Genomic DNA, 27,850 nt, shown 5'->3' on the forward strand with positions numbered 1-27,850 from the left:
AGATGGCCATCTTAATCATAGGGAATTGATTGTGGATTGGGAATTGTTGATGGTTGTTTATTGTTGATTGCTCGGGGAAAATCTCCGTGGTTGTATCATTGAAATTGTATGGTATCATTACCATTGAAATATATCCTTGAACATCAGTTGTCTCTCGGGTGGAATTCATATGGATTGCGTGGCGAAAGCGCATATATAATACAACTTTCTGGCGAAGTTCCTCTCACGGTCCGGGGGTCACCGAGACCAGGTATTCACCGAGGGGACCACGTAACAGAATTGGGGGCTCGTCCAAATTACGATTCGCAATTGGGTCTACGTCCGGGATCTAAAAGTGTATTTGTATAAAATAATAAAATAATATTTTTATTAATTAAAATTTATTAATTAAGTATTAATTGGTAAATTTTTGGGGAAATTGGGGTAAAGTCTTGGGTGAAGGTTAACAGGTGTTAACGATAGTCACCATGGCGTTTGTGGCACAGAACTTTGCGGTAACACCGAGTGAGGCACAGTTCCGAGCGTTACTAAAGTCGGACCTCTTGAAATTGGCCAAACATTTTAACGTGGAGGTCCGAACTAATTTGAGGAAGGCAGAGTTGCAGGCCACGGTGATACAATCTATGGTGGGATTAGGAACATGGGACGAGTTAGCCTGGGAGTGGCTACCCGAAGAACCAGAAGACGTTGAGCTCCGGAAACTGGAGTTGCAATTACGGAGCCAGGAACGGATCAAAGAAGAAGAAAGGAAAGCAGAAAAGGAAAGAGCAGAAGAAGAAAGGAAAGCAGAAGAGAGGAGAGAAGAGAAACAAGCAGAGGAAAGGAGAGTGGAACGAGAACTCCAGGAAAGGTTAAAAGAAGAAGAAAGGAAAGCAGAAGAGAGGAGAGAAGAGAAACAAGCAGAGGAAAGGAGAGTGGAACGAGAACTCCAGGAAAGGTTAGCAGAAGAAGAAAGGAAAGCAGAAAAGGAAAGAGCAGAAGAAGAAAGGAAAGCAGAAAAGGAAAGATCAGAAGAAGAAAGGAAAGCAGAAGCGAGGAGAGAAGAGAAACAAGCAGAGGAAAGGAGAGTGGAACGAGAACTCCAGGAAAGGTTAGAAGGGAGAAAAGCAGAGGAGAGGAGAGGAGAGCTGCAAGGGACCTCGAAGCAGAGGAGAGAAAAGCGGAAAGGGAATTAAAGGAACGTGACATGGAGCTTCAGCAAGAAATCAAATTCAAGGAGCTGGAGTTAATGAGAGAACGGGGAGAGGCACCACCCTTGCTGACGGGGTCGACACCTAACCAGAAAACCTGGGATGTGGGCAGACATGTGAGGCTGGTTCCACCGTTCAGTGAAAAGGAAGTCGCGAAATTTTTTCCACACTTTGAGAAAGTGGCTCGACAATTAAACTGGCCGGAGGAGGCCTGGACCATACTCGTGCAAAGTGTGCTGGTGGGGAAAGCTCAGGAAATTTATTCGGCGCTACCAATGGACCAATGTGCAGATTATGAGGTACTGAAGAAGCACATCCTCAAAGCCTATGAGTTGGTTCCGGAAGCTTACAGGCAAAAATTCAGGAATGCCAGGAAGAGGGAGAGTGAGACCCATGTGGAGTTTGCCAGAGTGAAAGAAAACATGTTTGATCGGTGGTGTGAGTCAAAAGGAGTCGGGAAAGACTTCGAAACATTGCGGGACTTGATCCTGGTGGAGGAATTCCAGCAGTGTGTCCACGAGGACATCAAAGTGTACCTGCAGGAAAAGAAAGTACCAAAGTTGTGGGACGCAGCCACCATGGCAGATGATTATGCTTTAACCCACCGAATAGGGGTCCACAAACCTAACTCCTCGCCTAGACTTCAGCAGGGGAGTTATGGAACACCCGGTGCGGAGAACGACCTTACATGGCGGCGGCCTCGAGATGATTATGGGGACAACTATGATACCCCACCTGTTCGAAATCAGAGGGATGCGGGCCCAAGACAAACTTATAGTTCGGGGGGCCCGAGTCAGACCACGAGTTTTTCCTCCGGGCCTACTTGCGCTTTTTGCAAGAAACCTGGACACTTGATGTCCAGTTGTTACCGCATGAAAAGGGAAGATCCAGAGCGGAGTCCGACTATTACGACTCCAAATGCAATGGCCATTGTGAGAAATCGCCATCAAAAGGGTTACCAACCATTTATTTCAGAGGGGTTTGTGTCACGGGATGGAGCCTCGACTAACCGGAAACCGGTTAGGATATTGAGGGACACAGGGGCACATCAATCTTTAATGCTTGAAGGCATTTTGCCAGGGTCCGAGGAGACGGCAACGGGGGATAGTGTTCGTTTACAGGGGTTCGGGGGCGGTGTTAGTGCTCCCCTTCATGTCATCCATTTGGAGTCCGATTTGGTGTCAGGACCGGTCACCGTCGGTTTACAAGCCACGCTTCCTGTAGAGGGTGTATCTGTGGTTATCGGGAATGATTTGGCCGGGGGTCAAGTTTATGGTAACCTGAGGGTTGGTAAAGAGCCCAGCAGGGAAAATAACACCACACCAGCTCGGGATGGCGACAAAAGTGCCAAGTTATTTGTAGGGGGACTGAACTTCAAAACAGAGGAAGAAGTTCTGACCTCTGTCTTCAACAGATATGGGCCGCTGGTGGAAGTGCGGTTGGTAAGAGACTGGGAAACGCAACAGTCAAGAGGGTTCGGCTTTGTCACGTTTGCCAGCACAAAAGACGCCAGAGAGGCAGAGAAGAATTGGAATGGCAAGGATTTGGAGGTCGGACCATAACAGTAGGGAAGGCATTTCGTAGGCGTCGAGAGGTCTACAGGAGAGGACAACTGGGCGGTAGTTTTGGTGGTGGCCGCAATCAATATTATTATGGAGGCTCCCTGAGTTACGGCCGCTCCCGAAGGAAGGATTGGCAAAGCACTGGCCGAGAAGGAGACCGCCAGTCAGGTAACGGCTGGGACAAGGGGTCCCACCGTAACTGTTAGGAGTCTGGAGAAGTTGAAGCACTAGATACGAGGGAGCCGCCGAGCCGGGGCTCCTACACGGACTAACCGTGAACACCACGTTCTTAAAGGCGTCCAGGTAGTGAACTTTCCTGCACGGACTAACCGTGAACTCCACGTTCTTAAAGGCGTCCATGTAATGAACGTTCCTCCACGGACTAACCGTGAACTCCACATTCCTTAAGGCGTCCATGTAGTGAATACTCGGCTTGGCCTCCCGGAAAAAGTGCTATCGAGTTGCTTAACTTTGGATCTTTGATCAACCCCTTAACCTTCATTCACAAGAAACTGACGGTCAAAGTCAGAGGGTCATGAGATGGAGTTTGATTTGGCAGGGACAATGTCGTTGCTGGTGCTTAGTCCAGAGGGAGTAATCTGGAGGGGTTGTGGTGAAATTTTGGTTGCTTTATTTTTAAGTGATAACTGTGCCCGGGGGGAACTGATAATGTGGGGGGGTTGAGTTATCTGGTTTGTTTCTCCAAATTGGCCGGCAAAGAAAGTTTTCGCTGGGTTCAAACTTTCTTTCTTGAAGGGGGGGAGTGTTACATATTTATGTGAATGTATGTGAATTACCATTCAGGTCTTTGCTTATCCATGTGTAATAGATTAAGGGTTGTTGTGGTTGGAGGGTCAGGAGCCCTTCTGAAAAGTGTCCGGAAACGGAAGTGACCGGAAACGGAAGAGAAAAAGACACGAGGAAGAAAAAGGACGAGTATTCTTCTTCTTCCTCGCCCCGCTCCGACGAAAGGTGGGATTGATTGAGCCGTGTGGAAAAGCGGCGTTCCCGAGCCCGTCTGGCGAGAGGAGTTACCGGAAGGATACCTGCCCGGTGGACGTCAAACTGTCGTGTGGCCGTGCACCGACCCAGCGTTTGGCACCGTTCGCGACACCGTCTAAAAAGACGCGTACGGGTCGCCCGTTGGGGCCTAACACGCCTTGCAAGCGGCGTGGGGCTTTTGGCTTGCTTTCCCGTACCCGCTTCGCGTGGCCACGAGGGGCTGCAGCCGGGGTGCCTGGTACGATACCTGCCCGGTGGAAACACGTCCACCCGGGGTTCGTTCAACCGCCCGAGTGCGGCGACGCCGACCATCATCTTGGTCAGGAGGGGCCCAGAGACATTGTGCGGGACCGAGACCAAAAGGGGGTCGTGAGTACCCACGGGGACACACATAGATAAGATGGCCATCTTAATCATAGGGAATTGATTGTGGATTGGGAATTGTTGATGGTTGTTTATTGTTGATTGCTCGGGGAAAATCTCCGTGGTTGTATCATTGAAATTGTATGGTATCATTACCATTGAAATATATCCTTGAACATCAGTTGTCTCTTGGGTGGAATTCATATGGATTGCGTGGCGAAAGCGCATATATAATACAACTTTCTGGCGAAGTTCCTCTCACGGTCCGGGGGTCACCGAGACCAGGTTTTCACCGAGGGGACCACGTAACAATACATTGAACCTGCTTCTGAATATCATGAGCCATCGGATCAAGATGCAAATTTTAGTTGTTGCAGGTCTTTTCCAAGTTTTTATTTTTATTTTTTCTGAACGAGTTGGTAGGAAGCCAAATATGTGGTCAACAAAATCAGTCATTTAAAAATTTGTTTAAAATAATTAAATAAAAAGGTTCTAAATTTCCAAATGATATATATACAGGGTGAGTCAAAAGTAGTCCCCGATTTCTATTTATATATACAGACTTGGCATTTAATATGGAATATTTTTTTTTTCTTGACTTGGGTTTACTTTCTTAACTCAGTATATCAATCTGGTGAGTTTCTTTTACACTTTGGTGATTTATTTGTTAAAAGAACCATGTCACTGATTGTCTGTCGCAGCAAGAAGTCAACAACAGGATTATATCACAGGTGGCGTGGCAAAATGTACGGACAGGTGCATTTGACGATTGGCTTCACAGTCGGATATACAAGGGTTGTTGCGTTCTGTATTAGTGGAAAACAACTGCTGCACGTCTCCAAAAGTTATTGCCACTTCCTCTGGAGATGGTCCGTCAACTCGACAATGCTGTTTGTCATGGAGTGGTGGCTTTACGAAATTACAGCATGAAAGAGCGTGCTATTGCTTGGCAGTATGGCATCACTCAAGGTCAGGTGTCAAAGATCCTGAAACAAAATGCTCAGAGGGGTGTCCCTACTCCAATACCGAGGCCAGGACGTCCCCGCAGAACAACAAGGAGGGATGATCGCCAGCTGCACCGGTTAGTCCGCAATGGCCGTACCAAGTCAGCTAATCGGCTTAGGGCTGAATGGCAGCAACTGACAAATGTGCCTGTATCCAGAAGGCGAGTCAACCAACGACTGGTTCAAGCAAGCTATCGTGCCAGGCGTCCCCTGAGAAAGCCACGCCTGACCAGACAACACAGCCAGCGCCGATTGCAGTGGGCCAGAGAGCACCGTCAATGGCAGCCAGGACACTGGAATCACGTGACCTTCAGTGACGAGTCTAGATTTCTGGTCTATCGTCAAGATGGCCATGTCCGAGTGCGCAGACAAGTGCATGAAGCCTACAACAAAGATTGTATAGTGCCAAGAGTCCAAGCTGGAGGTGGTGGGGTGACTGTTTGGGCTGCTTTTCATGCAGGGGGCAAAACTGACCTGGTTGTTCTGAATGGAAACCTGAACCAGTTCAAGCACAGGGCCATTCTGGAAGAAACATTGCTTCCATTTGCTCGTGCAGCCTTTCGAGGAAACTTTGTCTTCCAAGATGACAATGCACGGCCTCATCGTGCTCGCATGATCCAACACTTTCTTGCTGACCGTGGTGTAGAGCATATGGAGTGGCCTGCCATGTCCCCGGATATGAATCCGATAGAGAACTTGTGGGCAGAATTAACGCGTCAAATCGACCCCTTGGACCAGCAGCTGACCTCTGTGCATGAATTGCAGCAGGCTATTGTCACTGCATGGCAAGCGATTCCTGTCCAAACCTTGGCAAATCTCGTGAACAGCATGCCTCAACATGTACGTGCTCTCCTGAATGCTCGTGTGGGTTACACGAAGTACTGAACTGTAATTTTACTGTCGGTAATCCCAGTCGTAATTTAACTTTTGTTTTTGTTTAAAAAGATTTTGGCTCATGTGCAAAATAAAGAGATACTTCTGGAAAACGCACAGAAGTTTAACACAGTACTGTCCATGAATTGAGTTCGATATCAGTTTACATCACTTTCAAGGATCAATTTATTTGTTTCGAAATGTCAAATGTGGTTTTTGTTTCTTTTAAAGGTCACATTAACAAAATCTAGAATAATTTCAACATAATTCCAATGAACTTTTGGTTCTAAGACATCTTGAAAAGTAAGTTCACCCCCAAAAAAAAAATATTCCATATTAAATGCCAAGTCTGTACATATATATTTCTGTCAGTTGATTGTTTGTTTGACATTTGTATTAGTGTACAAGAAGGTATAAATAAATGAATGACATGTTTATCTAACCATTTATTCGTGGGAAAATTATTACGGAAGTGTACCAAGCTGTTTTACTTGCAATTTTCAAAGTGCCCTCCCTCGTGATCGATGCACAATTGCAGCCGAGCAGGCACAGAGTGGCACACACGCTTGCAGAGTTCGACATCAATTTCCTCAAACTTTGCAGTGGTTTGAGCCTTCAATTCCTGAATGGTACGAGGCTTTTCACGATAAACAAGGTCTTTCATGAGCCCCCAAAGAAAGAAATCTGGAGGTGTAAGGTCTGGGGAGCGTTATAAGGAGCGTTATAAGTAAGCGTCTGGGGAGTGAATAAAAATGAATGAATGATCGTTTTAAGGCTCTCCGTTCCGTTTGAAGTTCCGTTTCTGGTCCGGTCGTGAGAGGACGCTGGCGTCACTTGCTCGCCGCTTCTCTGACTGGACCATTGTCCGTATCTTGCTTTCCTGGTGGTCGTGGCGGATTTTTTGGCCATTGAGTCTTCCTCTGCACGGTCCCGGCTCTGCTCTGCTGCTCCTGGCTTCACCTGCTCGGCTCCTTCGCTGTTTCCTCGGGCTCACTCTCGTGGGTTGTGCCGCCCATTGTTTGCAGCGGCGGTGGTGGCGGTTTGCCGCCGTGATCTTGATTAGCGGCGGCGGTCGTTTGCCACTGCATTTGCCGCTTTGCCTCCTCAACCTTGGCCTCGTGCTCGTCTCTTCGCTCCTGTCTGCCCTCTGCATGGTCCCGGCTCTGCTCCTGGCTTCACCTGCTCGGCTCCTTCGCTGTTTCCTCGGGCCCACTCCTGTGGGTTGTGTCGATTGTTTCGCCTCCTCACCCTTGGCCTCGTGCTCGTCCCTTCGCTCCTGCTGGCATGGCTCTGCGGTACTCCGCCGCAAGGCTTCTCCTGCTTAAAACCCGCTCCACCCCATCATGCATCTCTGCAATCAAATCGAATGGACTCCTGCGTCGACCCAGGTACATTCACCGTGGCTCCGGTCGTAAGTTTGTTTATTTACAATCAGGTCACTCCATCCCCATCCTCTGGTCGGCTCAGCGCACTCCCACTCATCGTCCCAACACACCTGGTCACAACAACGCACAAAATCGCACCTCCTGTCTGCGAACCCTGGCCAAATCACCTGGATTCATACCCACCGTACAAAACAACATCAAACTCACCCTGTTCAATACCCGGTCCCTCAACAACAAATGCCTCATCCTGAACGACTACATCCTGGAAAATAAACTGGACTTTCTCTGTCTCACTGAGACCTGGCAACAACCACTGGACTACTACACGCTCAACCTCACCACACCCAATGGATATTCTTACATCAATAAACCACGCTCGGAGGGCCGAGGTGGTGGAATTGCCGTTATTCACCGACAAGACATCAAGACCAACCTCATCTCCATCTCATCTGCTCCATCATTTGAACACCTGGCTTTTAAACTCTCTGGTCACACACAGTCAGTCATGGCTGTTGTCTACCGCCCTCCCAAACCACACCCATCATTCCTGTCTGACTTCTCCTACTTTCTGACCCAGCTATGTTCCCTCTCCCCCTCAATCCTCCTCCTTGGTGATTTCAATATCCACATGGACTCCACTGACTCCACGCTAACCACTGACTTCACTGATTTACTCACCTGCTTTAACCTCACTCAACATGTCAACTTTCCTACCCATAACCGTGGTCACATTTTGGACCTTGTCTGCTCTACTGGACTAATTTTGCACCATCTCTCTGGCTCCGACCTCACTCTCTCTGACCACCTAGCCATCACTCTGACCATCAACATCCCCACCCCAGCACCAAGGCATTATCGCACTATCAACTTCCGTAAGCTAAACGCTCTTTCACCTGCCTCATTCTCATCGACCCTCTCTGAAAAAATGTCCACTTCTCCCTTCGTTGACCTCCACACCCCTTCTGACCTCACTGACTACTACAACCACACTCTCTCCTCCTGCCTTGACCAACTTGCGCCTATAAAAACCAAAACAGTTTCTTTCACCCATTCTGCTCCCTGGTTTACCCCTGAACTCCGCCTGATGAAAACTCGTGCTCGCCAACTTGAAAGACTCCGCAATAAAACAGGTCTCACAGTTCACTCCCAGGCCTACAAGGACCACATACAACACTATAAAGATGCCCTCTCCCGCGCCCGCTCCGCCTACTACTCTCAAATTATCCACTCTGGCTCCGGAAACCCAAAAGCACTCTTCTCTACAATAAACAAACTCCTCAGCCCCCTGAACACCACCACCCAGTCATTCACAATAGACAACTGCATCTCCTTCCTTTCATTCTTCCAACGCAAAATTGAAAACATCTACAACAGCTTGACCACCGCCGCACCCGCTCCCCCTCAAACCACCTGCCCCCCCTTATCCTGCCATCCCCTGTCTCAATTCTCCCCAGTCTCCCCTACTGACCTCTCTGAACTCCTCATCGGAATGAAAACTGCCACCTGCACTCTTGACCCCATCCCCTCCAGCTTTGTCAAGGCCTCCCTTCCTGCTCTCTCTCCACTTATCATTGCAACAATAAACTCCTCCCTGTCTACAGGCATCGTCCCACCATCCCTCAAAATTGCTGCTGTTACCCCCATTCTGAAAAAACCTGGACTAAACCCTGACACCCTAAATAACTTCAGACCCAGCTCCAACCTACCCTTTCTGTCAAAGGTTTTGGAACGCGCTGTAGCCACTCAACTCAAACATCACCTCTCTGCCAATAACCTGTATGAAACATTCCAATCCGGATTCCGCTCCAACCACAGTACTGAAACTGCTCTCCTCAAAATCACCAACGACCTTCTCCTCTCCTCTGACGCTGGCAACCTCAACATTCTCATCCTCCTCGACCTCAGCGCCGCCTTTGACACCATCGATCACACCATCCTCCTCACCCGACTTGAAACCACCTTTAACATTACCGGCACTGCCCTCTCTTGGATTAAATCATACCTCTCTGACAGACGTCAGTTCATCTCCATCAATAACTGCAAATCCCCCACTGCTCCCCTCCCCCAAGGTGTCCCCCAAGGTTCAGTTCTTGGCCCCCTCCTCTTCATCCTTTACCTGTCCCCCCTCGGTCACTTAATCCGCCGTCATGGTCTCCAATTCCACTGCTTCGCCGATGACATCCAGCTTTTCATCTCCACCAAGTCCATCTCCACCGCCACCCACTATATCCTGACAAACTGCATCACTGAAATAAAATCCTGGCTTCAAATCAACTTCCTCAAACTTAACTGTGATAAATCTGAAATAATCATCATTGGCCCAAAAACGCTCACCAAGTCCACCCATAACTTTGCGCTCAACATCGACGGTTTCCCAGTATCCACCTCCCCTCACATCCGGAATCTTGGCATCATCTTTGACCAAACCCTCTCCTTCGACAAATACACTAAACAGATCACAAAGACGGCCTTCTTTCACCTGAAAAACATCGCCCGTCTCCGTCCATCCCTCTCCTCCGTGGCTGCAGAAACCCTCATCCACGCCTTCATCACTTCCCGTCTGGACTACTGCAATAGCCTCCTTTATGGTTCACCCTCAACAATCACCAATAAACTCCAATACATTCAGAACTCCGCTGCCCGTCTACTCACCCATTCCCGGACCCGTGACCACATCACCCCCGTCCTTTACAAGCTTCACTGGCTCCCCATCTCCCAGAGAATCCAGTACAAAATCCTCCTCTTGACCTACAAAGCCCTCCATAACCTGGCCCCATCCTACCTGGCTGACCTCCTCTCCAGACACACTCCCACCCGCAACCTCCGCTCTGCTGGTACCAACCTCCTGACCCCCCCCATCCGGACCAAATTTAGATCCTGGGGGGACAGGGCCTTCTCCATCGCTGCTCCCACCCTCTGGAACTCGCTACCTCACACCATCAGAGACTCCTCCTCACTCACCACATTCAAAACATCACTCAAGACCCACCTGTTCAACACTGCATTCAACATTGAACCCACAGCATCTAACCCCTGACTATCTCCTCTCCTTCTCCCTCCTTTGTGCTTTGAATATTTCCCTATTGATTCTTCTTTTTTTGCAATTGTCTTTATGTTTTGCTATGCATTATGTTTTGCACTCTGTCAAAGCGTCTTTGGGCTTCCTGAAAAGCGTCTTTGGGCTTCCTGAAAAGCGCTATATAAAATAAATGCATTATTATTATTATTATTAAGGCCATTTTCCCCGCTAGAGCAGGGGTTAGCCTTGCGGGCCCCATGACAATCATGGTTCCCTGTTTGAGGCAATGTTTTTATGGCCGGATGCCCTTCCTGACGCCAACCCTTGGTCACGCTCTTACAATGCGCAGGGATACGGTGTACCTATTCTAAATCGGGGTACACACCGTGATCATTTGAGCTAAATCTAAGTGTAAGTGTAAGGGAGTGTAAGGTCTAAATGGTTAGATAAACATGTCATTCATTTATTTCTACCTTCTTGTACACTGTAATACAAATGTCAAACAATCAACTGACAGAAATATATATATATATATATATATGAACAGAAATCGGGCACTACTTTTGACTCACCCATTATATATATATATATATATATATATATATATATATATATATATATATATATATATATATATATGCATCGCAGCACAGCAAAGCTCGACCAATTACGACTGAGGTGTGTAGTCTATGGTTTCACTCTTATTGGGGCATCTTCAGGTCACCATCCACACAGGTTGTCTTTGTGAAGACATTTCACATCAGGCTTAACAATGTGAGGTAGATGTCGGGCATCATCCCATTTTATAAGCCCGAGTTGATAGAATCTGAAGGGGCTTTCCCTTCAACTTGGCAGAACAGGTCGCTCTATTGACCTGGGATCCATGTTGGGTCATTTTTTGTGTACTGGTACCTTTATGCAACCCATTTGGGCTTTTGAAGCTACTTCAGGAAGGATAACTTGGACTTGGAGGTTGCCTTGCAGTTTTGTGGTAAAGCTAGCTACCTTTGCCGCACAATGGTATGGAACCCTTTTTTTTTTTTTTTTTTTTTTGATGAACTGAGTGAGGGGAGAGATTGGTGTGCACATGAGCTTGACGGGGAGATTGGTGAAATGCCAGCTGAGATGGGCTGGACATTTGGTGCGAGAATGGGGGAATATATATCGGCAAAGCGAGCAGATAAGTTGAGGGAACAAGGTAGGAGGAAAAGAGGTAGACCGTGGTTGAGATCGGAGGATTGTGTGAGGTGGGATATCAGTAAAGTGGGGTTGGTTGGAGAGTGGAGAGAGTTGGCTGAGGACAGAAGGGAGTGGAGGAGTATCGTGGTCAAGGCAGGGCAGGATCTTGGTACATTGGACCTCATCCCTTATAAAGGGAAGAGAAGGAAAGTAAGATCGGCCGCGCGCGCACACACACGCATACACACGCATACACACGCATACACACACACACACACACACACACACACACACCCTTTGTATGCCATGTCCAGAGAAACTTGATTGAAGGAAATCTTGTAATTGATAAACTAATTTAATGGAAATTAAACATCGCACTTTCACGGTTGTGCACCTTTTAATGATTGTAATGGGTTAGAGTGTACATAGGTGTGTGCCACCTTCCCTTTATTACACACAATGCATTTGTGATGCAATCTTCGTTGTGTTTGTCTATCTGTCTTTTGTCATTGGTAACAGCAGATCTGATTTTTGTTTTCCTCTTCCAGAAAAGATCACAACATGCCAAAGCGGAAGCTCCAAGAATGGGCGTTGGATTGCAAAGGCCAGGAAAGCCTATCCTCAGGCTCCATGGCTCTGAGTCCTGCCTGCAGCCAGCATGGAGGGTGCAGAGCAGCTCGGAGTCGGATGTGTCTGACAGTGAAACGACCTCGTTACATCGACTCAGGTGATTTTGTCCACACAGGAAACGAATTTGATGTTGTTTTCCAGCTTCATGCACGTGTTTGTAAGCTTTTCATGAAGCCTGTTGTGGCATTTGGGTCATCATGCTGAATCACCTATAATAAGTCGACGATACACTGTAGTAATTGCTATGATTGATGTGAGAGTACTATTTTAGAGTGATTGCATTGGATCACTCGTGAGTGCGACGGTATTTGTTTTTTTTCTTCCCCTCATTTCTTACGGCAGGTTGGAGCAGAGCAGGCTACGGCAGGCCTCGCTGACAACCTTGCTCACGTCTATCAAGGCGGTAGAGCGCAGGGAGCTGTATTCGCACTGGCTGTCTTTTGTCCCCGAGATGCCAGACAGCCAGAGTCCTTCACTTTGCTCCATCATCCTAAAGGATTCTTCTTCCAAGGAAAGATTGAGATGTTTACAGTAGTGTAGATGGCCAAAAGCAATTTCTTTCTGATCGGACAAACCTTCGTCAAGTTATGGTGAAAAAATGTTAAAATGTCTATAATTAGGCCATGACCGTAAAAAATTAGGTTAAGGTCAAAAATGTCAACTCCACATACTTTCTATTCACTTCATTGATGCAAAATTTCGGTCCGAAAGTCCCGGCTGGCTCTGAGATACAGCTCGGGAATTGGGAGTGTTTAGGAATGAAAGAGAAAAATCAATCGGTAAATACATTTTTTGAAAACTTTAATTCTTATTTAATCTCAATTACATTATATCCACATCCCATAATAAATATCAATGGTATCCCATTTTTAATTGTGAGAAGTTATCAAAATGGAATTCTCAAAAACCTCTCAAAATCAAATCGTATACTATTATTTATTATTTTGGAATGACCTATGTTGTCATGGTAATAGCATGAAGGCCTCTATTGCGAGGGATACCACAAAACTTTTTATGTCCACATTATTGTAGATGACAGACAGGTGTCACGTACCAATCAGCAATCAGAACATTTGCCCATTGCAGGCCCAACACCAGCATGGCTGCTTCGGTCAAATCGATGAAATCATATTGGGGATTTGGGGCAAGCAAGGTATCAACTGTGCTATCCTGCCGCCCATTGGTGTGCAAAAACTGTACATCCGAATGATTGTACATTCCGCTCACCATCTACATCCGAATGAATTTCTTACTTTTATGTTATACTTTATTCCTCTTCTTATTGGTAAAAGATAAAAAAGAAAATAAAATTCCATGTTAGTAAAGTTTCATATAGCAATGTTACTCGGCCAACTGGAGAGTAAAAATTGCAAACCTTGGATGATGACATCAAGACAACATATCACAGGCAAGAGCACTCGCACTGCAAGTCTTGGCTGCCCTGCTAGAGAGTTCGCAGGGGCTCCTGTTAATGGCAGAGGAAGGAGGGGGGCAGCCGCGTGCATTCACCGCGTTGTCGGAATCCATGGGGCGCCGACTGCGTGAGATTCACCGCTCGTTGCTGCTTGCTATGCTCGCCGAGACCTCTCCACACGCTCTCGTACAGACACTGAAGGTTTGCAGAAACGGCTTTTTTTCTTGGATTATGGATTATTTTCGATTATTCCACTTCCTGTTGTGTCACATACGAGTGGTTCCTGAGTGCATCTCGTCAGGATTGACTCATGTGCATTCATGGTTGAATTAGGTGAGAAGTTTTATTTTGTTTGTTTTTGTATAATATTTTACAGTGCTTGGCAACATTGGCCTCAAATGCTCCTTACAAGCGCCTGCATCCTGGACTTCCTGGATCGGTGTGGAGGAAAGTGTGGCCCTTCACCCACCATCAAGGTACTCAAAAACCTTTTCATGGCTCGAATCTGTTTTTAACGTCTGGTCGCTCATACATGGGCTGACTGGATAATTTGAAGCAGGTTTGTTTGGCCTCTACCATTGTCTTGCTTGGGTTTGATTAAATTGTCATTTAGCTGTGCTCTGAGAGGAAATGGAAACAAATCCGTTGTGACTCCGAAATTGTTATTATAGGTCCTAGTTTTATGTCCCAATGATCAATAAATGAGGAAGCCAAACCAAGACCGGTCACCCCCGTCGCCAAACCAGGACCGGTCACCCCCAAAATTTAAATTAAATATTAAATAATAAACTAAATAAAACAAACCAAAAATTTAATGATTCTCATATCCGAATCCATATTCAGATCTTCACCAAAATCGAATCGAATCGTCCTTGTCACACACCCAACCGGTCCACCAAGTTTCGTCCAAATCCATCCACAACTTTTTGAGATATTCTGCTATGTATCGTTTTTGGCCCTAACTCCCAATGGTGAAGAATCACTTTTAAAATTCTGTTATTACTAATGATTTCTAATAATTTAATAATTTCAACAAAACCTGTTTATTACGATTTTATAGTTCCTGTTATGAGTTTCTTTTACTCATGTATTGAAAAGAAAAGAAAGGCTCTCACCGAGCAACACAGTGAAGCCAAGCCAACTTCACCCCTGATCCAAACACCCCTCAATATCACCTTCCGGGGAGGGTGTGTGAGGTCATTGGCTAAAAAGATTTGATCACAACCATAAGTTCAGCAGTACCAGGAAAGAGAACACATTCTGAAGTGTGAAGAAGTGGAAGGGGGGGGGGGGGGTGGGGAGGGGATGAATATAAGCATTGGCCTCTTGAATCTGTAATATGTCCATGACCCCTCAAGTTCTCTCACTTCCTGGATGCTGATGAGTTCCATGAAACAATAGGATTGCTAGCTTAGTCCATGATACAATGCCCCCCTGCTGGAGCTGCATCAGACCGGTCAGTTTTGGCCAAATTTTATTCTCGTGGAAGAAGCTATTCTTCTGCCTTTGGTATAAAATGGGGGTGGGAGGTAGTTAGGCAACTTGCACCAAAAATGACCTTGCATTATTTCATCAAAATTAAGGCAAGCAAACATTTCTGGTGTTGATTGATTAGAGGTATTCCATACACGTAACTTCGCTTGGTGCCTCCTTGTAGATGTGAATGTGCGTGTGGCTGCTCTTACCCTGCTGGGAACTCTCCTTGTGGCACAGCCACCTCTCCCAGAGCTTCAGATCCTGCTACTGCAAGCGCCGTGCCCAGGCTGGGCAACGAATGGGCGTTCGAGTGGGGAGAGCACCCCAGCGGAGATGGAACGTTTTGATGGGTTCGAAGGTGTCTCGCCGAGTGGACCTTTACATTTACAGCCCATCACCCCAGGTGAGGGTGAATGCAAGGGAATCGCTGGACAGGATTCGTCGACCAGTTGGCTGATAAAGTACTGTAGAAACCTGATTTTGGAGAAAGGAACGGAGATGAATGGAGCTTCGAGAGGATGCAACAAGGAACCCTTGCCAGTTAGATTGGAGGCACTGCAGGTTTGTGGCAACCACTTTTGCACCAACAAATTTCTTGTGTCTGTTGTTAGAAAGGGATGTGTACTTTTTCTGTGCGGAATCGACAAAAGGAAAATCCGTAGAATGTTTGTGCATCAACAGAAATATGAGAGGTAAAGATAACAAATTTTGGGAGACTACAGCAAGCCACTGATTTTTGGCGAGTCTATTTGCATCATTACAATAGAACGTCGTTAACACATTATGCGACAATAGTCGATTTGAGTTGCACTACTCCGGAAAATTTTAAGTACAGTACTGTAGTGTACCTTGCGAAATCTTTAAATACAGTAGCTTGCCATCTGCCAGTGTAGAAGCGACAACTGCAAGTCACCCACTTGTGAAAAACCGACAACCTGGCAAGCGCTCTGTGGATGCCATGTCATTTTTCTCTCCCAGTCTCACGTATTTAGCTCTATGGTAAAGTATACTTAAGTATCTACCGAAGAATGTCGAACATGTAGTTAAATGAAGGTCAAGTTGGTGTGACGAAAATTTTTTCCCTGGAGACGCATCCCCCCAACACACTATGTATATGGGGAAAATCATATCCGAATAACGTCAGTGTTTAGGAACGCATCCAATGCATTGGTGCAATGGGAAGAGCAAAGTTCAGGACATTTTGTCCAAAGTTTTAAATGCTGTTATTCTTCTTCGCACTATTTTTATAAAGTTGTTTTGCAATTTTAACTCTTCCCCTCCATCCCTCGGCCACCCCTTCTCCATCTCTCACATCTCCCTGGGCATAGCTCCTGTACCACCTTACAAAGGGCTACCTGGAGGTGATCCATCCCTCGCTGGCTGAGCTAGTTGACATAGCTTGTGCCTGCATTGAGTGCGCTGAGCCTGCACTGCAGCTTCACGGAACTAAAGTACGATGGTTGTTAGAGGAAGTGGGTTTGCAAAATACCCATTCTAGCACTACTTGTTATCAAAAGAAACTTGTATTTTTCAGCTGCTTGAGGGGATTGGATCTGCATTGAGCAAGGAGTTCAAGAGCAAAGAGGGACCATGCGCACACAATACTGCCCAACAGGTACTCGCTCTCACGAAGTTGTGCCGTTACGCCACTTTATTCCAGTTAAAACGATCGAGTATCTTTGTCTTCTACCGACTCCTCTCCGGCCTAGCTCCCCCAGCTCTGTCTGTGCTCTGTCCCCCAAATATTCCTACAGGTCGCACAAGATCTGCCAGCAACCCTCTTTTGGTGAAACTGCCAAAATCAAGAATGTATTCACCTTCACTCTTTCATTCCTCTTTTCTCCCACCTCTGGAACAACCTCCCACACTCTCTTCAATCCCTCTCCTCCCTCCAGGTTTTTAAAACTGCTGTTCACCACCATCTCTTATCTTCCCCCATCCAAAACCTTGATCTTTTGTACCATCGGTAATTCACTCCAGATCCACTTTTTTGAAATACCGACTTCATTCCTGGAAGTCCTAGCAGTGTCCATGTGCTTTATACCTCTCCCACCCCCTTCCCCCCTTTCCCATGCCTCCTCCCCCCAAGCCCTCTCCCTCCCACAGATCTCCCGATGTCCCTGCTCTCAAATGTTGTACTTGTGTGCTTCCCTCTCTCCCCATCTTGTCTGACGCTCCCTTTATCATGTGTTTTATGTGTCAGTTTGTCTTTTTGTGATCAATGTTAGCTCTTACACGAGCCTTGATCTTGTATACAAATTTTTTTTTTAAAGCACACGAAGGTATTTAGAAGTAGTTGATGAATGTGCATCAATAATAACAATCTTGGAAACGTAGAACATCAAAAGAATAAGAAAAACAGGTAAAATGTGGAATGATGGACTAAACAGCAAAATGGTGAAGAATTTGAATTTAACACTTGAACTGCATTTAATTATACAAATTAGTTTTCGAAATTCTAAATAAGTGTCGTTGATTTATAAGAAATTCAACAAGTGGTTAGATGCTAAATGAAATTTGCGATTTATTAATTTTGGTCAATGGACCTGAAATCGCTCAAAATGGGAGCCAGTATGTGCAGGACAAATAATCCCTTCTGTTTGCTCTTCCTGGTTTGAGGAAGTGCCTGCTTTCAGTTAACGTGCATCTTTTTGGACCAGGTTCTGTGGTTCTGGAACAGTGTGCTCGATGGACCGCTAATACGGGCCTTGCAGAGCGAACAGCTTCCAGCACTCCAGACGGGTGCATGTGAGGTCCTCGCCACCGTCCCTCCAGAAATATTTGAAGATTTTCCGGTGAGTTTTAGGACTTTATTTGCTTGCATTTCTTATCCTGACAGATTGGTTTGGTTTTTATATATATATATTTTTAACAGAGATGGAAGGGCTGACTGCCTATCTAAAGGATGAGGGATGTCATGGTAGAGGGTGTTGGCGTCAAGAAATAGTCAGAGGATTTTCCAGAGAGAATCGGAATGTTCTTTGATGAAGATTAGGAGCAAGACTGGGCCCCAAGTGCTGCCTTGAAGCACTCCAGCATTAACAGGGATAGGATATAAAAGGATCCTGCTGTGAGCCACGCATTGGCTAAGAGAGCAGACGAAGACAGTAAGCTCTGCCCATCCATTGTGAGAAGCCGAAAGGCCTCACAAATAGCCAATGTGGTTTAACTTGACCACGAGAACGCATCCGAGGGGGAAGATTCATCCCGTGCTTCAGAGAAAAACTTAATCACCACTGCTCATCAAGATGTTAATTATAATAATTTATTCTCCCCATGGCAAGACCAATGAACCCAATCAGTCAAGCATGCAGAGATGACAAAACGAAGTGCATACGTACCTCTAAAAATAAATAATTTATTAGATGAGGTGAACCATCGGAACAAACGGATCGCACAATAAATAATTATTACACTCTAGTGGTCACAAACACAAAACATTCACTCAAATGGAAATTTTTTGGTCTGTTTCTTGATATTGTTACGGACGCGGGTTTTGGGGTTTACCATGAGGGGATTTCACAGACTCCTACCGAAATCCGGCCCTGAGGCCACCAGCCACGGATAACTCCACGGTCCGGCGGGTTGCTAGTCAACCACAAATGCCGATTGATACCGCCAAACCGGGCAGGGTCCTCGCTTTTCTACAATACACATTATTGGGTAAAATGCCAGGGGCATAGAAACGGCCCCTTTATATAAGGGTATGTGCCATGTGGCAAAGTATAGAAACGAAGGGACATTCCATTGCTTGTAGAAAATGCCAAACAATACAAAATAAAGGGCATTCAAAAAATCTCGTGTGCGTGCTGGACTGCCCTTGTGTTCTGAGGAGGAACCAAGTAATGCTCTAGAAAAGTTCATAGAGGGGCGCCAATTTGATTCATACAACTGCATGAAGAAGTAAATGTATTTTAGGGGAACGGGGGGGAGGGGAGGAGAGGGGGGAGGAGGAAGGGAGGGAAGGGGGTTGGAAGGGGAGGGGGGAGGAGAGGGCAGGGGGGAGGGCCAGTCAACAATGACGTTGCAGTTCTCATGGTAGGAGAGCAGTACAACAATCGCGACATCCTCCTGAATCTTCGCGACAACAGCACGAAGCGGATTTCGGAGACTCACCGATCCTATGACGCCCTCCAGTACCGGCGTTGCCGGGTGGGGGAAGGGAGACCCGTACATTCCCAACCCGTACATTCTCCCTCTCGATTCAAGCTCACTCGGACAAAAGCCTCGCACAAATTACACCGTGATATATGGTGCAAGTCTGGCGGCGAGGATGGAACATCACGTGATCGCTCTGAGCGAATCAGCGAGCTGCTCTGGCACAGGCTGAGATTCAGTGTATAATGTTCCTTGCTGAAATGCGCTAAGTTAAATATGAATAAAATATATGGATCTCGTCATCGGAGGTCATTTTTAGGTAGGCCATGTCCTTCCCAGGCCCAATGGCCATGTCTTTGCCAAAAATCAAGTACGTGAGCCTCTCCGCTTAGGAGTCTATAGGTAACACGCACACAAACTGTGTTTTATTTATATAGATGATATAAAAAAAAGACTTGAAAAAGTAAGGAAGAAAAAAATATTCAACATGGACGGGATTCAAACCCACAATCCCTAGCTTGGGAGTCTGATGCCTTATCCATTGGGCCATTGGGACAGCACATTAGATTCGTGTAATAATACATATTTATTTATGTTTATATATTTTTATATATTTATTTATTTATACATATTTAATTTTAAAGCAAAAACGTAAGTGGAATTTGTTTCGAAATCCATTAATTTGACCTATTGGCCGATGTATATTTCAAGTCTTAGCTAGTTTTAATGTATAGTCCTTGAGATATGAGCGCCAACACATTTTGGACGGGCGGACACCAAAGTGATTTTGAGGGTTTTCTAAATACAACTCAAGAATGCATAGACGGATGTTGCTGAAATTTGGAACATATTACCTCATGTACAAAGCATTTACTGCTGAAATGTGCAGCCAATTTCGTCCAGTAGAAGAAGAGAAACGTATTTTCAGTCCCCATGTAAAAGCTGCATACAGAGAAACGATCCCATATATAACGGGAGGGGTGCTTTGCACCTCCCTTTGACTACCTTTCCGATGAGTTGGCGATGTCAATAGGGGCATGTACCCTTGGTGCGTACTTGTCTGCTTAATGAGGTATGGTCAAGCGGAACCATCAAATACGTACCGGCTAGATTACGGGGCCAATCAGTGGGGCAGAACACTTGATTTCGCGACGAGGAAATGAGGCGAAACAGGCTGGATGGAAACGAACCGGTTACCAAAGAAGCAAATGTTTACAATGAGCAACAGCAAAGACACATTTATACAAGCACAATCAGCAATGAAAGAAAAGGCTCAGTCAAAAGTTCTTACCCTTAGCCTTAGCGCTTGTCCCCTTCTACAATCTTGCTTAACAACTATACATGGGACATGGTGCCAGCAGACCATATTGAGGAAGCTAGAGAGAAAGAGGAGTAGAGAAATACATATCAGTGCATGTTGGTGGCCCTTTAACTCACTGGGGGCACCGTCGAAGGACGTGTGCTGATCCTGATACAGGTAAGGAAGAGAAGAGGTGGGCGTGTAACGACAGTAGATAGTCGAAAGTAGAAGTGCGGGTGTATGTGGTGTGTGTTTAGAGGAAAAGTGTGAGGTGCGAGTCAGTAAGCCCACCCTGTAAAGCACAAAAGATATTTGTTGATAGTTCCTTGGGACTGGTTGACGAATTGGAAAGATGATCAGAGGGATAGCAAGATGAAATCATGTATGTCAGTTCTGCTATGTCCCCGTCCCGGCGTCCCACGGACCTCCTGCTTGCCTGCCCTCACGCTCTGGACCCTCCTCGCTCCGGACCCTCCTTGCTCCATCCACGGCTCAGTGTAGCCTGACTCCAGCGCACCTGGTCTCGTTTCCAGCACAACTTCCCGGCAGCGCTCTCCGTCTGGTCTGATGGTAGCAGGCAGGTGGTCTCCAGTACGATTTACAGCAAAGTCCATGGCGAGCAGCTGCGAATGGCTCTCCATTCTGCCTTTTCAAGTCGCTTGCTCGGACGGAGACTCTCGGAATCAAAGTTCGTGGGGAGGCGGGGTTCCTGAGAGAAAAGGTCATATCTTCATCCTTGGCCTGCGACAGTGTGCTCCCGAGGAACCGCCTCCTTTTGCTGTCAACCATCCCACGCTGGAGCCCTTCCGTGTGCGACACTGTTGTTCTTCTCAACGGGTTTTCCCGTTGGGCATCTTTTCCTGCCAAGCATGGTTCAAACAGGCAGCAGGTTTCTGCTCCTTTTCCCTTTGTGGATTGTGTGAGGTGTGGTGATTGTGTGCGGTGTGGTGATTGTGTGCGGTGTGGTGATTGTGTGCGGTGTGGTGATTGTGTGCGGTGTGGTGATTGTGTGCGGTGTGGTGATTGTGTGAGGTGTGGTGATTGTGTGCGGTGTGGTGATTGTGTGCGGTGTGGTTAAAGCAAGGGAAGTTATTATGAATGAGTTGAATATAATGTGGTAGGTGGTCAATCGCGTCTAAATGTGTCTGGAGAAATGGAAAAACGGAATTTATACTGTGTCTGAGGGTGCAATGGTAACCACCATATTGGCGCCATTAATAGTGAGTTGTGGGAGGGAGAATCGGAGGAGGATTGAGGCAGATTTTATCAAGCGGGGAAGAGGAAGAGCATAGAGAGGGAGGAGGAAGAAGACCTACCTATAGCCCACACAACGCAAATATCCTGTTTCCCTTAAACCATGGATAGGGCTATCGAAGCAGAAATAGTAATGATATTACTGACCAGGAAACCTAGGTGTTTGGATGCGCGTTCACACGGATGCCGATTTCCATAACCGTCACAATATATGGAACATCTGAACTAAAGTTGATGTTGTAGCGGTTGCCGCTGAGCATACACAATCGCCTTACACCTGCCAAAGACGCAACCAGGGAGCGATCACTGTGCCGGGCTCGCCCAGACCGCCCGGAGACGCTCAGTCTCGCCTTTCCCGGGCATGTCCGGACTTGCCTTTCCCGGGCTCGCCCAGACCGCCCGAAGACGCCCAGTCTCGCCTTTCCCGGGCATGTCCAGACTTGCCTTTCCCGGGCTCGCCCAGACCGCCCAGAGACGCTCAGTCTCACCTTTCCCGGGCATGTCCAGACTTGCCTTTCCCTGGCTCGCCGGGGCACGCCCACTCTCGCCGTGTTTGATTGCATGTATATATCGCTACCCGATAAACCGGCTTTGCAGAGTGTGCTGGGTCCTGTACGAATAAACATGCTTTGAACTCAACCAAATGGCCTTGTTCTCTCGCCGTCCATGACTCCTAAAATGTAACCTATATGTACAGTATATTGGTTATGTAAAGGCGTACTTTTTTGGGGCAGAAGGAGGGGTGAAAAATCAACCGTGGCACACCTAATACATGGGGATTTATGGGCAATGAATGAGCGGGTAGTATGAGCTCTTTTTTTTTTTTACATCTTGTACAAGCTCCACCCCTTTTCAAGCTGCGTGTCACCGACACAGTCCAAGCTCCGCCCCTCTCCTGACTATCGACCGACAATTTATTTTTATTTCTGGAATCTGCTTTGGTACATCAGTACTTTCGTTTTGAACTTTCTAGCTCCCTTGAAAAGTACTAAATATATCCGTAAGTGCTGAATGAGCTTGATAAATATATATATATATATAAATATATATATATATATATATATATATATATATATATATATATATATATATATATAGTTGCGGATTCGGAGGTCGGCGCTCCCCTTACCAAGGGGGGTTAATCCCCTTGTCTTTTACACTGGCCGATCCTCCGTTCCTGGAAACTATGACGTCACTTCCGGTCGGTAGTAGCTTCATTCTCTGCTGCAGGTCATTGGTCAATGAAGTCCCAAATACCTGCTTACTAGCACCGACCGTAAGCGAGGAGATAATTTCCACCCGAGCCGCAGCGTTAATGGATACGCCGAGCGAAGCGAGCTGCGACTCGGGCCGTTAACAAAAAGACTAACCCCGATTCTGAGCGGTTCTGCCAAATCGCGCCGCAGGTACTCAATTGAGGAAATCATGAAAGCGATCGGATGAGAGGAAACCAAAGTAAAGGAAGAACAGATATTTATTAATTATGTACACGAAACCCGAAGAGGGAATGAAAGAAGGGCATATACAAGAAGAGGAAGAAGCAGTTACACAGGGCAAGCTTAAACTACACAATCTTACTTAACAAACCCAGGACAGAACAAACAGACTTACACGGGAGTTGGTAATGGTAGGGATGGTAGGAGGAGAAGGGTCCAAGCAGAGGGTTCGGGTGATGGGATCCGTACAGGCTCCGGCCCCGATCCACGCTCCAGCTTCGCGGCGAACCCGGCAGGCAGAGCTGATGATATTGGTTGCACGCAAGCGGACCTTACTCGGCGGGGTTGTCAAATCGGGGAGGGTATATTGATTTTTTCTCCACTCGTACTTCGGGCTTCCTCACTCGTCTCCGACCCGTCCCTTCTCTCTGGCTCACGCCTCTCTTATCTCCTGGCTCACGACCCACGCACGACTCTCTCCTCACCACTCCTTCCCAACCACTCCTCTCAAGTAGTCCACGCGCGGCGCTTATATTGGGTTTTTGCGTATCAAGCCGCGGCTTTTAGGATACACCCACCGGTGAGCTCGCCTCGGCCCTGATTGGTCGCGAGGGCTCACTGGCTCCGCCCCTTGATGGTGCATTGACGGGGCCACGCCTTATTCCTGGAGCTCTGAGGACTCCTCCCCCTTCTTCTCCGAGATGAAGCACATGGGCTCCTCCCCCTCGTCTTGTGGGGAGATAGAAAACCACTCGCACCGCTTTTGAAGGGAACTTTGGGGCCTACTCGTCTTTCATTAATGCAACGTAGATTCAACTATTGGGAACAGATCCTTAACTAAACACATATTAAGGACATAACTGGAGGTTTCTATGGTGTCCTACGTGTTGCTTGTGGCCTATCTGGGGTGCGATCTTTGACCTTTGGGAGATTTTTTTTTTTTTTTTTTGTTTTTTTTTTGTATACAAGATCGAGGCTCGTGAAAGAGCGAACATTAATCACACAGAAAGACAAACAGACACACAAAACAAATAATATCGGGAGCGGTAGACAAGATGGGGAGAGAGGGGGAAGGACACAAACACAACATTTGAGAGCAGGGACCGAGAGACATGGAGACATCGAGAGAACTGTGGGAGGGAGAGGGCTTTGGGGGGGAGGCATGGGAAGGGGGGGGGGATATTTTGGGATATTTACAGAGAATTATTTACAAGGCTTATTATTTATTTTACAAGTGAAGGTTCTAAAAACCGTAACAAAATATATACTGAACAGCAAAAGAAACGTCAGTCAGAATCAATATTTTGGAGTCTTTATTTTCAAGTCATGATCAACACGAATTGAGATTTAGGATCAACATGAAGCATTACAGGTATGGTCACCATCGTTCAAACAATAATGTGAAATGTTCTGAATAAGAAAAACACAAGACCAGGTGAGAACAAGGGACGTCAAAATCAGTATATTGTGTGACCCCCATGAGCGTTGATGACAGCCATACATCGTCTGTACATGGAGTGGATTAATCGGTTGATGAAGGCATTTGTCACTTGGGCCCACACTCTGAGAAACGCCTGACTGAGTTGAGCTGCAGTTGTCGGCCTTGGTCGAACGTCATTGTCTTCTTTGAACCTCGTCCCACAAGTGTTCTATCGGGTTTAAATCGGGGCTGAGCGCAGGCCAGTGCATGGTTTGGATGCCATTCTGTTGCAGGAAGTTCCTTCTTGCTCTGGCAGTGTGGGCACGGGCGTTGTCCTGCTGGAAGACATGATTTCCGTGACGTCCAAAATGTGGCACAACGTGAGGTCTGACGACTTGATCGATGTAGCGAGCAGCTATGACACCATTGCCTCTTTCTGGACCAATATTCTGGAACACCACAGGACCGACTTTGCGATTGAGAGCAATAGCATCCCATACCATGATGTTTGGACCACCCCATGTCTCTTTCCATCAGTCATCTGAGTAGCGTTCCCCACGTCTACGCCAAACTCTCACTCTGCCATCTGCTGTGGAAACACAGTATCGGCTTTCGTCTGAGAAAAGAACGGTTCTCCACTGCTGGTAACGCCAATTTTGATGCTGTGTGGCCCACTGTAGTCAGTCACGGCAGTGTCGAGCTGTAAGAATGGGGCCACGATACGGCCTGTGACAACAGACATCCCTGTTCTTCAAACGTCGACGGACTGTATCACCACTGTGTCTCTGGTGGGTTCCAACTGTTTGTCTTGCAGTTTCTGTAGCCCTGGTAAAGCGATCTTGGATGTGATGACGCACAATCTGTCGATCCTGTCGTGGTGTTGTTACCCTCGGTCTGCCACTGCGTGGGCGGTCATCGGTGCTGTTGGTGGCCTGGTATCGTTCCTGTAACCTGTAGATGGTTCTCACGTTGACATGGAAAGCATTGGCAACCATTCGTGCAGTCTGTCCAGCATGCAATCTTCCAATAGCCTGGTCTCTCTGAATCCTCGTAAGTCTGGGCATGGCGCTGGCATCGAAACACGAATGATGAACACACGTTTTGGGGTGCCTTTTATAGGGAAAGTCACAAGGAGACGCACGTGCATTTTGATTTCCATGGGAATCATGCACGACTTTGTACCATGGTCGTTTTTTTGCCTGCGTTTTGGTGACCTGTTTTTATCCACGTGTCCACCACTGTCGGTAGTTAGGATTAAATTTAGATACAGACTAATGTAAATAACGAGATATCTAAACGAAATGCATTGATATTTCTATGGGAAATGTTCAGGAATTATTTTTATGAAGTGACGTTTCTATTGCTGTTCAGTGTATATCTATATATATATATATCTATATATATATATATATAATTTTTAATTGCAATACAAGACAAAGCCATTTCATTGCTTCATTCTCTGCTGCAGGATAATAAGCAGATTTACTGTATGACTCTGCTCCTTGGACTGAGTGCGGCGGACAACCTCTTGGTGCAGTCTGAAGCTGTCAGAGCCCTCGGGTTCTACATGCTGTTTCCCTGCTTACAGAAAGCAAGTGTTTTTTTCTTTTTGAAATAATCCAAGACATTAGTGCATACTGCTCGTACAGAGAATTGAGATTGGGTCCGAAGCAATTTTTAGTTGAATGGGGAATTATTTTTGTACTCTGGGCTTGTCCGTCTTGTACCGGAATTGTAACACGATACATGTTGGACCACACAAACCAATTTTTCTTGGACAGGACAGCCATTTTGTGGTGGATGCAGCTGAAGCGATCCTAAAAAGCATCACCCAAGAGGCATTCGTCGTCCGCATGAATGCATGTTGGGCACTGGGTAATCTCGCCGACGCGCTGGCGTGCAGCAGGTAACCCTGATTCTAATTTCCTTTGTGTTGATCCAAACATGAAATTCGAATTGAATTTTGCAAATATCTCCCCCTCTACCCCACCCTGCTTCCCCAACACCACAAAAAGCCTGGTGTTGGCTTCACGGTTAAGGTGGCTGGCCTAAGATCTCAGGGTCCTGAGTTTGAGCTCCTGTCATCTATCTATAATTCCAGTAATCTCTGTGTGTGTGTGTGTCTGTGTGTGTGTGTGTCTGTGTGTTTGTCTGTGTGTTTGTCTGTGTGTTTGTCTGTGACCGCTGTTTCTCGACAACCACGGGTCCGATATACGTGAAACTTGCCAGGTATATTGCTGGGGACCTGAGGATGTGCCTTTTCAAGGTTTCATATTAATCGGAGAAGTAGTTACCGAGCTATGTCCAAAAAACGATTCAACCAATCAGAGAGCAGCGAGCTATCACGTGTGCCGAACGTGGCGAACAGACTCTGCCTCGGACGGCACATTTGAGAGCGTATTCATTTATTTCACGTTGGCAAACTATGTTGGCGCTATGTTGGCGTTAAACTATGTTTTAAAACTAATTAAAACTAATTTGCGATTCATCGTAACTGCGATATGCGACCTTCCGGACAGTCAAATGAGGACGTCACTTCCGGACTTACGGATAGTCATAGTGACGACGTACTGATGCTGAACGTGGCGAGCAGACGCTGTAAGGTACGATCGATTGTAGTACACGTTTATAATAACTCTGCCGATACAGGCCCGATTAACTGCAGCGCCATCCGAGCTGCGGCGTCGGGACGATACATTCATTGTACGGTCACATCACGCACTTACGGGCACGCCCATGCATGCATGGGCGAAGACATTTTTTTTTTTTTTTTTGGCAAGGAACGGGCACCCACGTACGGGCACGTCCTAGTGCCTTTAACACCAGGTGGGTTGACTCATCCTGTCATCCTTCCGTGGTCGGCAAAATGGGTACCAGCTGACTGGTACTGCGTCAGTGGCACAGCCGCAATCCCAGAAAATGATGCATTCTGGGAAGAATGAGCCATCATTCGAGCATCCTGCCCCATCCAGGACTGTGCCCAATAGCATAGGAAACTCCTTTGGCAGCCATATGCATCGAAGATGCACAAGGAGTGGCCTTATTCCTCTCCTCCTTCCCCCCACCCCTCCCTGTTAATGTAAAATTGAAGTTTTTCATGGCACTGTCCTAATTTACTTCCTCCACCCCCCGTGTCCCAGGGAGTGTCCCGAAGGTGGAATTCTCTCTGAGCTGCCAGATTCATTGATCCATAAATTAATCGCCGCATCTCTGAACGCCGTTGCAGACAAGAACAAGGTAAAGTT

The 27,850-nt window shown here is 46.7% G+C and overlaps 1 protein-coding gene across 1 annotated transcript in view; it reads left to right on the forward strand.

Moving 5' to 3' along the window:
- Nucleotides 1–27,850, forward strand: part of HEATR6 (HEAT repeat containing 6) — a 55,724-nt gene that overhangs the window by 24,259 nt on the left and 3,615 nt on the right. Inside the window, exons 9-20 of the mRNA XM_078767958.1 lie at nt 12,126–12,304; nt 12,550–12,738; nt 13,294–13,403; nt 13,602–13,822; nt 13,998–14,097; nt 15,279–15,658; nt 16,426–16,548; nt 16,632–16,712; nt 17,758–17,892; nt 26,074–26,196; nt 26,387–26,511; nt 27,746–27,842. Coding sequence (XP_078624084.1) covers nt 12,126–12,304; nt 12,550–12,738; nt 13,294–13,403; nt 13,602–13,822; nt 13,998–14,097; nt 15,279–15,658; nt 16,426–16,548; nt 16,632–16,712; nt 17,758–17,892; nt 26,074–26,196; nt 26,387–26,511; nt 27,746–27,842 — 1,863 coding nt within the window. The remainder of the gene's footprint in view (nt 1–12,125; nt 12,305–12,549; nt 12,739–13,293; nt 13,404–13,601; nt 13,823–13,997; nt 14,098–15,278; nt 15,659–16,425; nt 16,549–16,631; nt 16,713–17,757; nt 17,893–26,073; nt 26,197–26,386; nt 26,512–27,745; nt 27,843–27,850) is intronic.

Source organism: Myxine glutinosa, chromosome 14 (assembly GCF_964187855.1).
Source record: "Myxine glutinosa chromosome 14, kmMyxGlut1.1, whole genome shotgun sequence".
Taxonomy (NCBI): Eukaryota; Metazoa; Chordata; class Myxini; order Myxiniformes; family Myxinidae; genus Myxine; species Myxine glutinosa.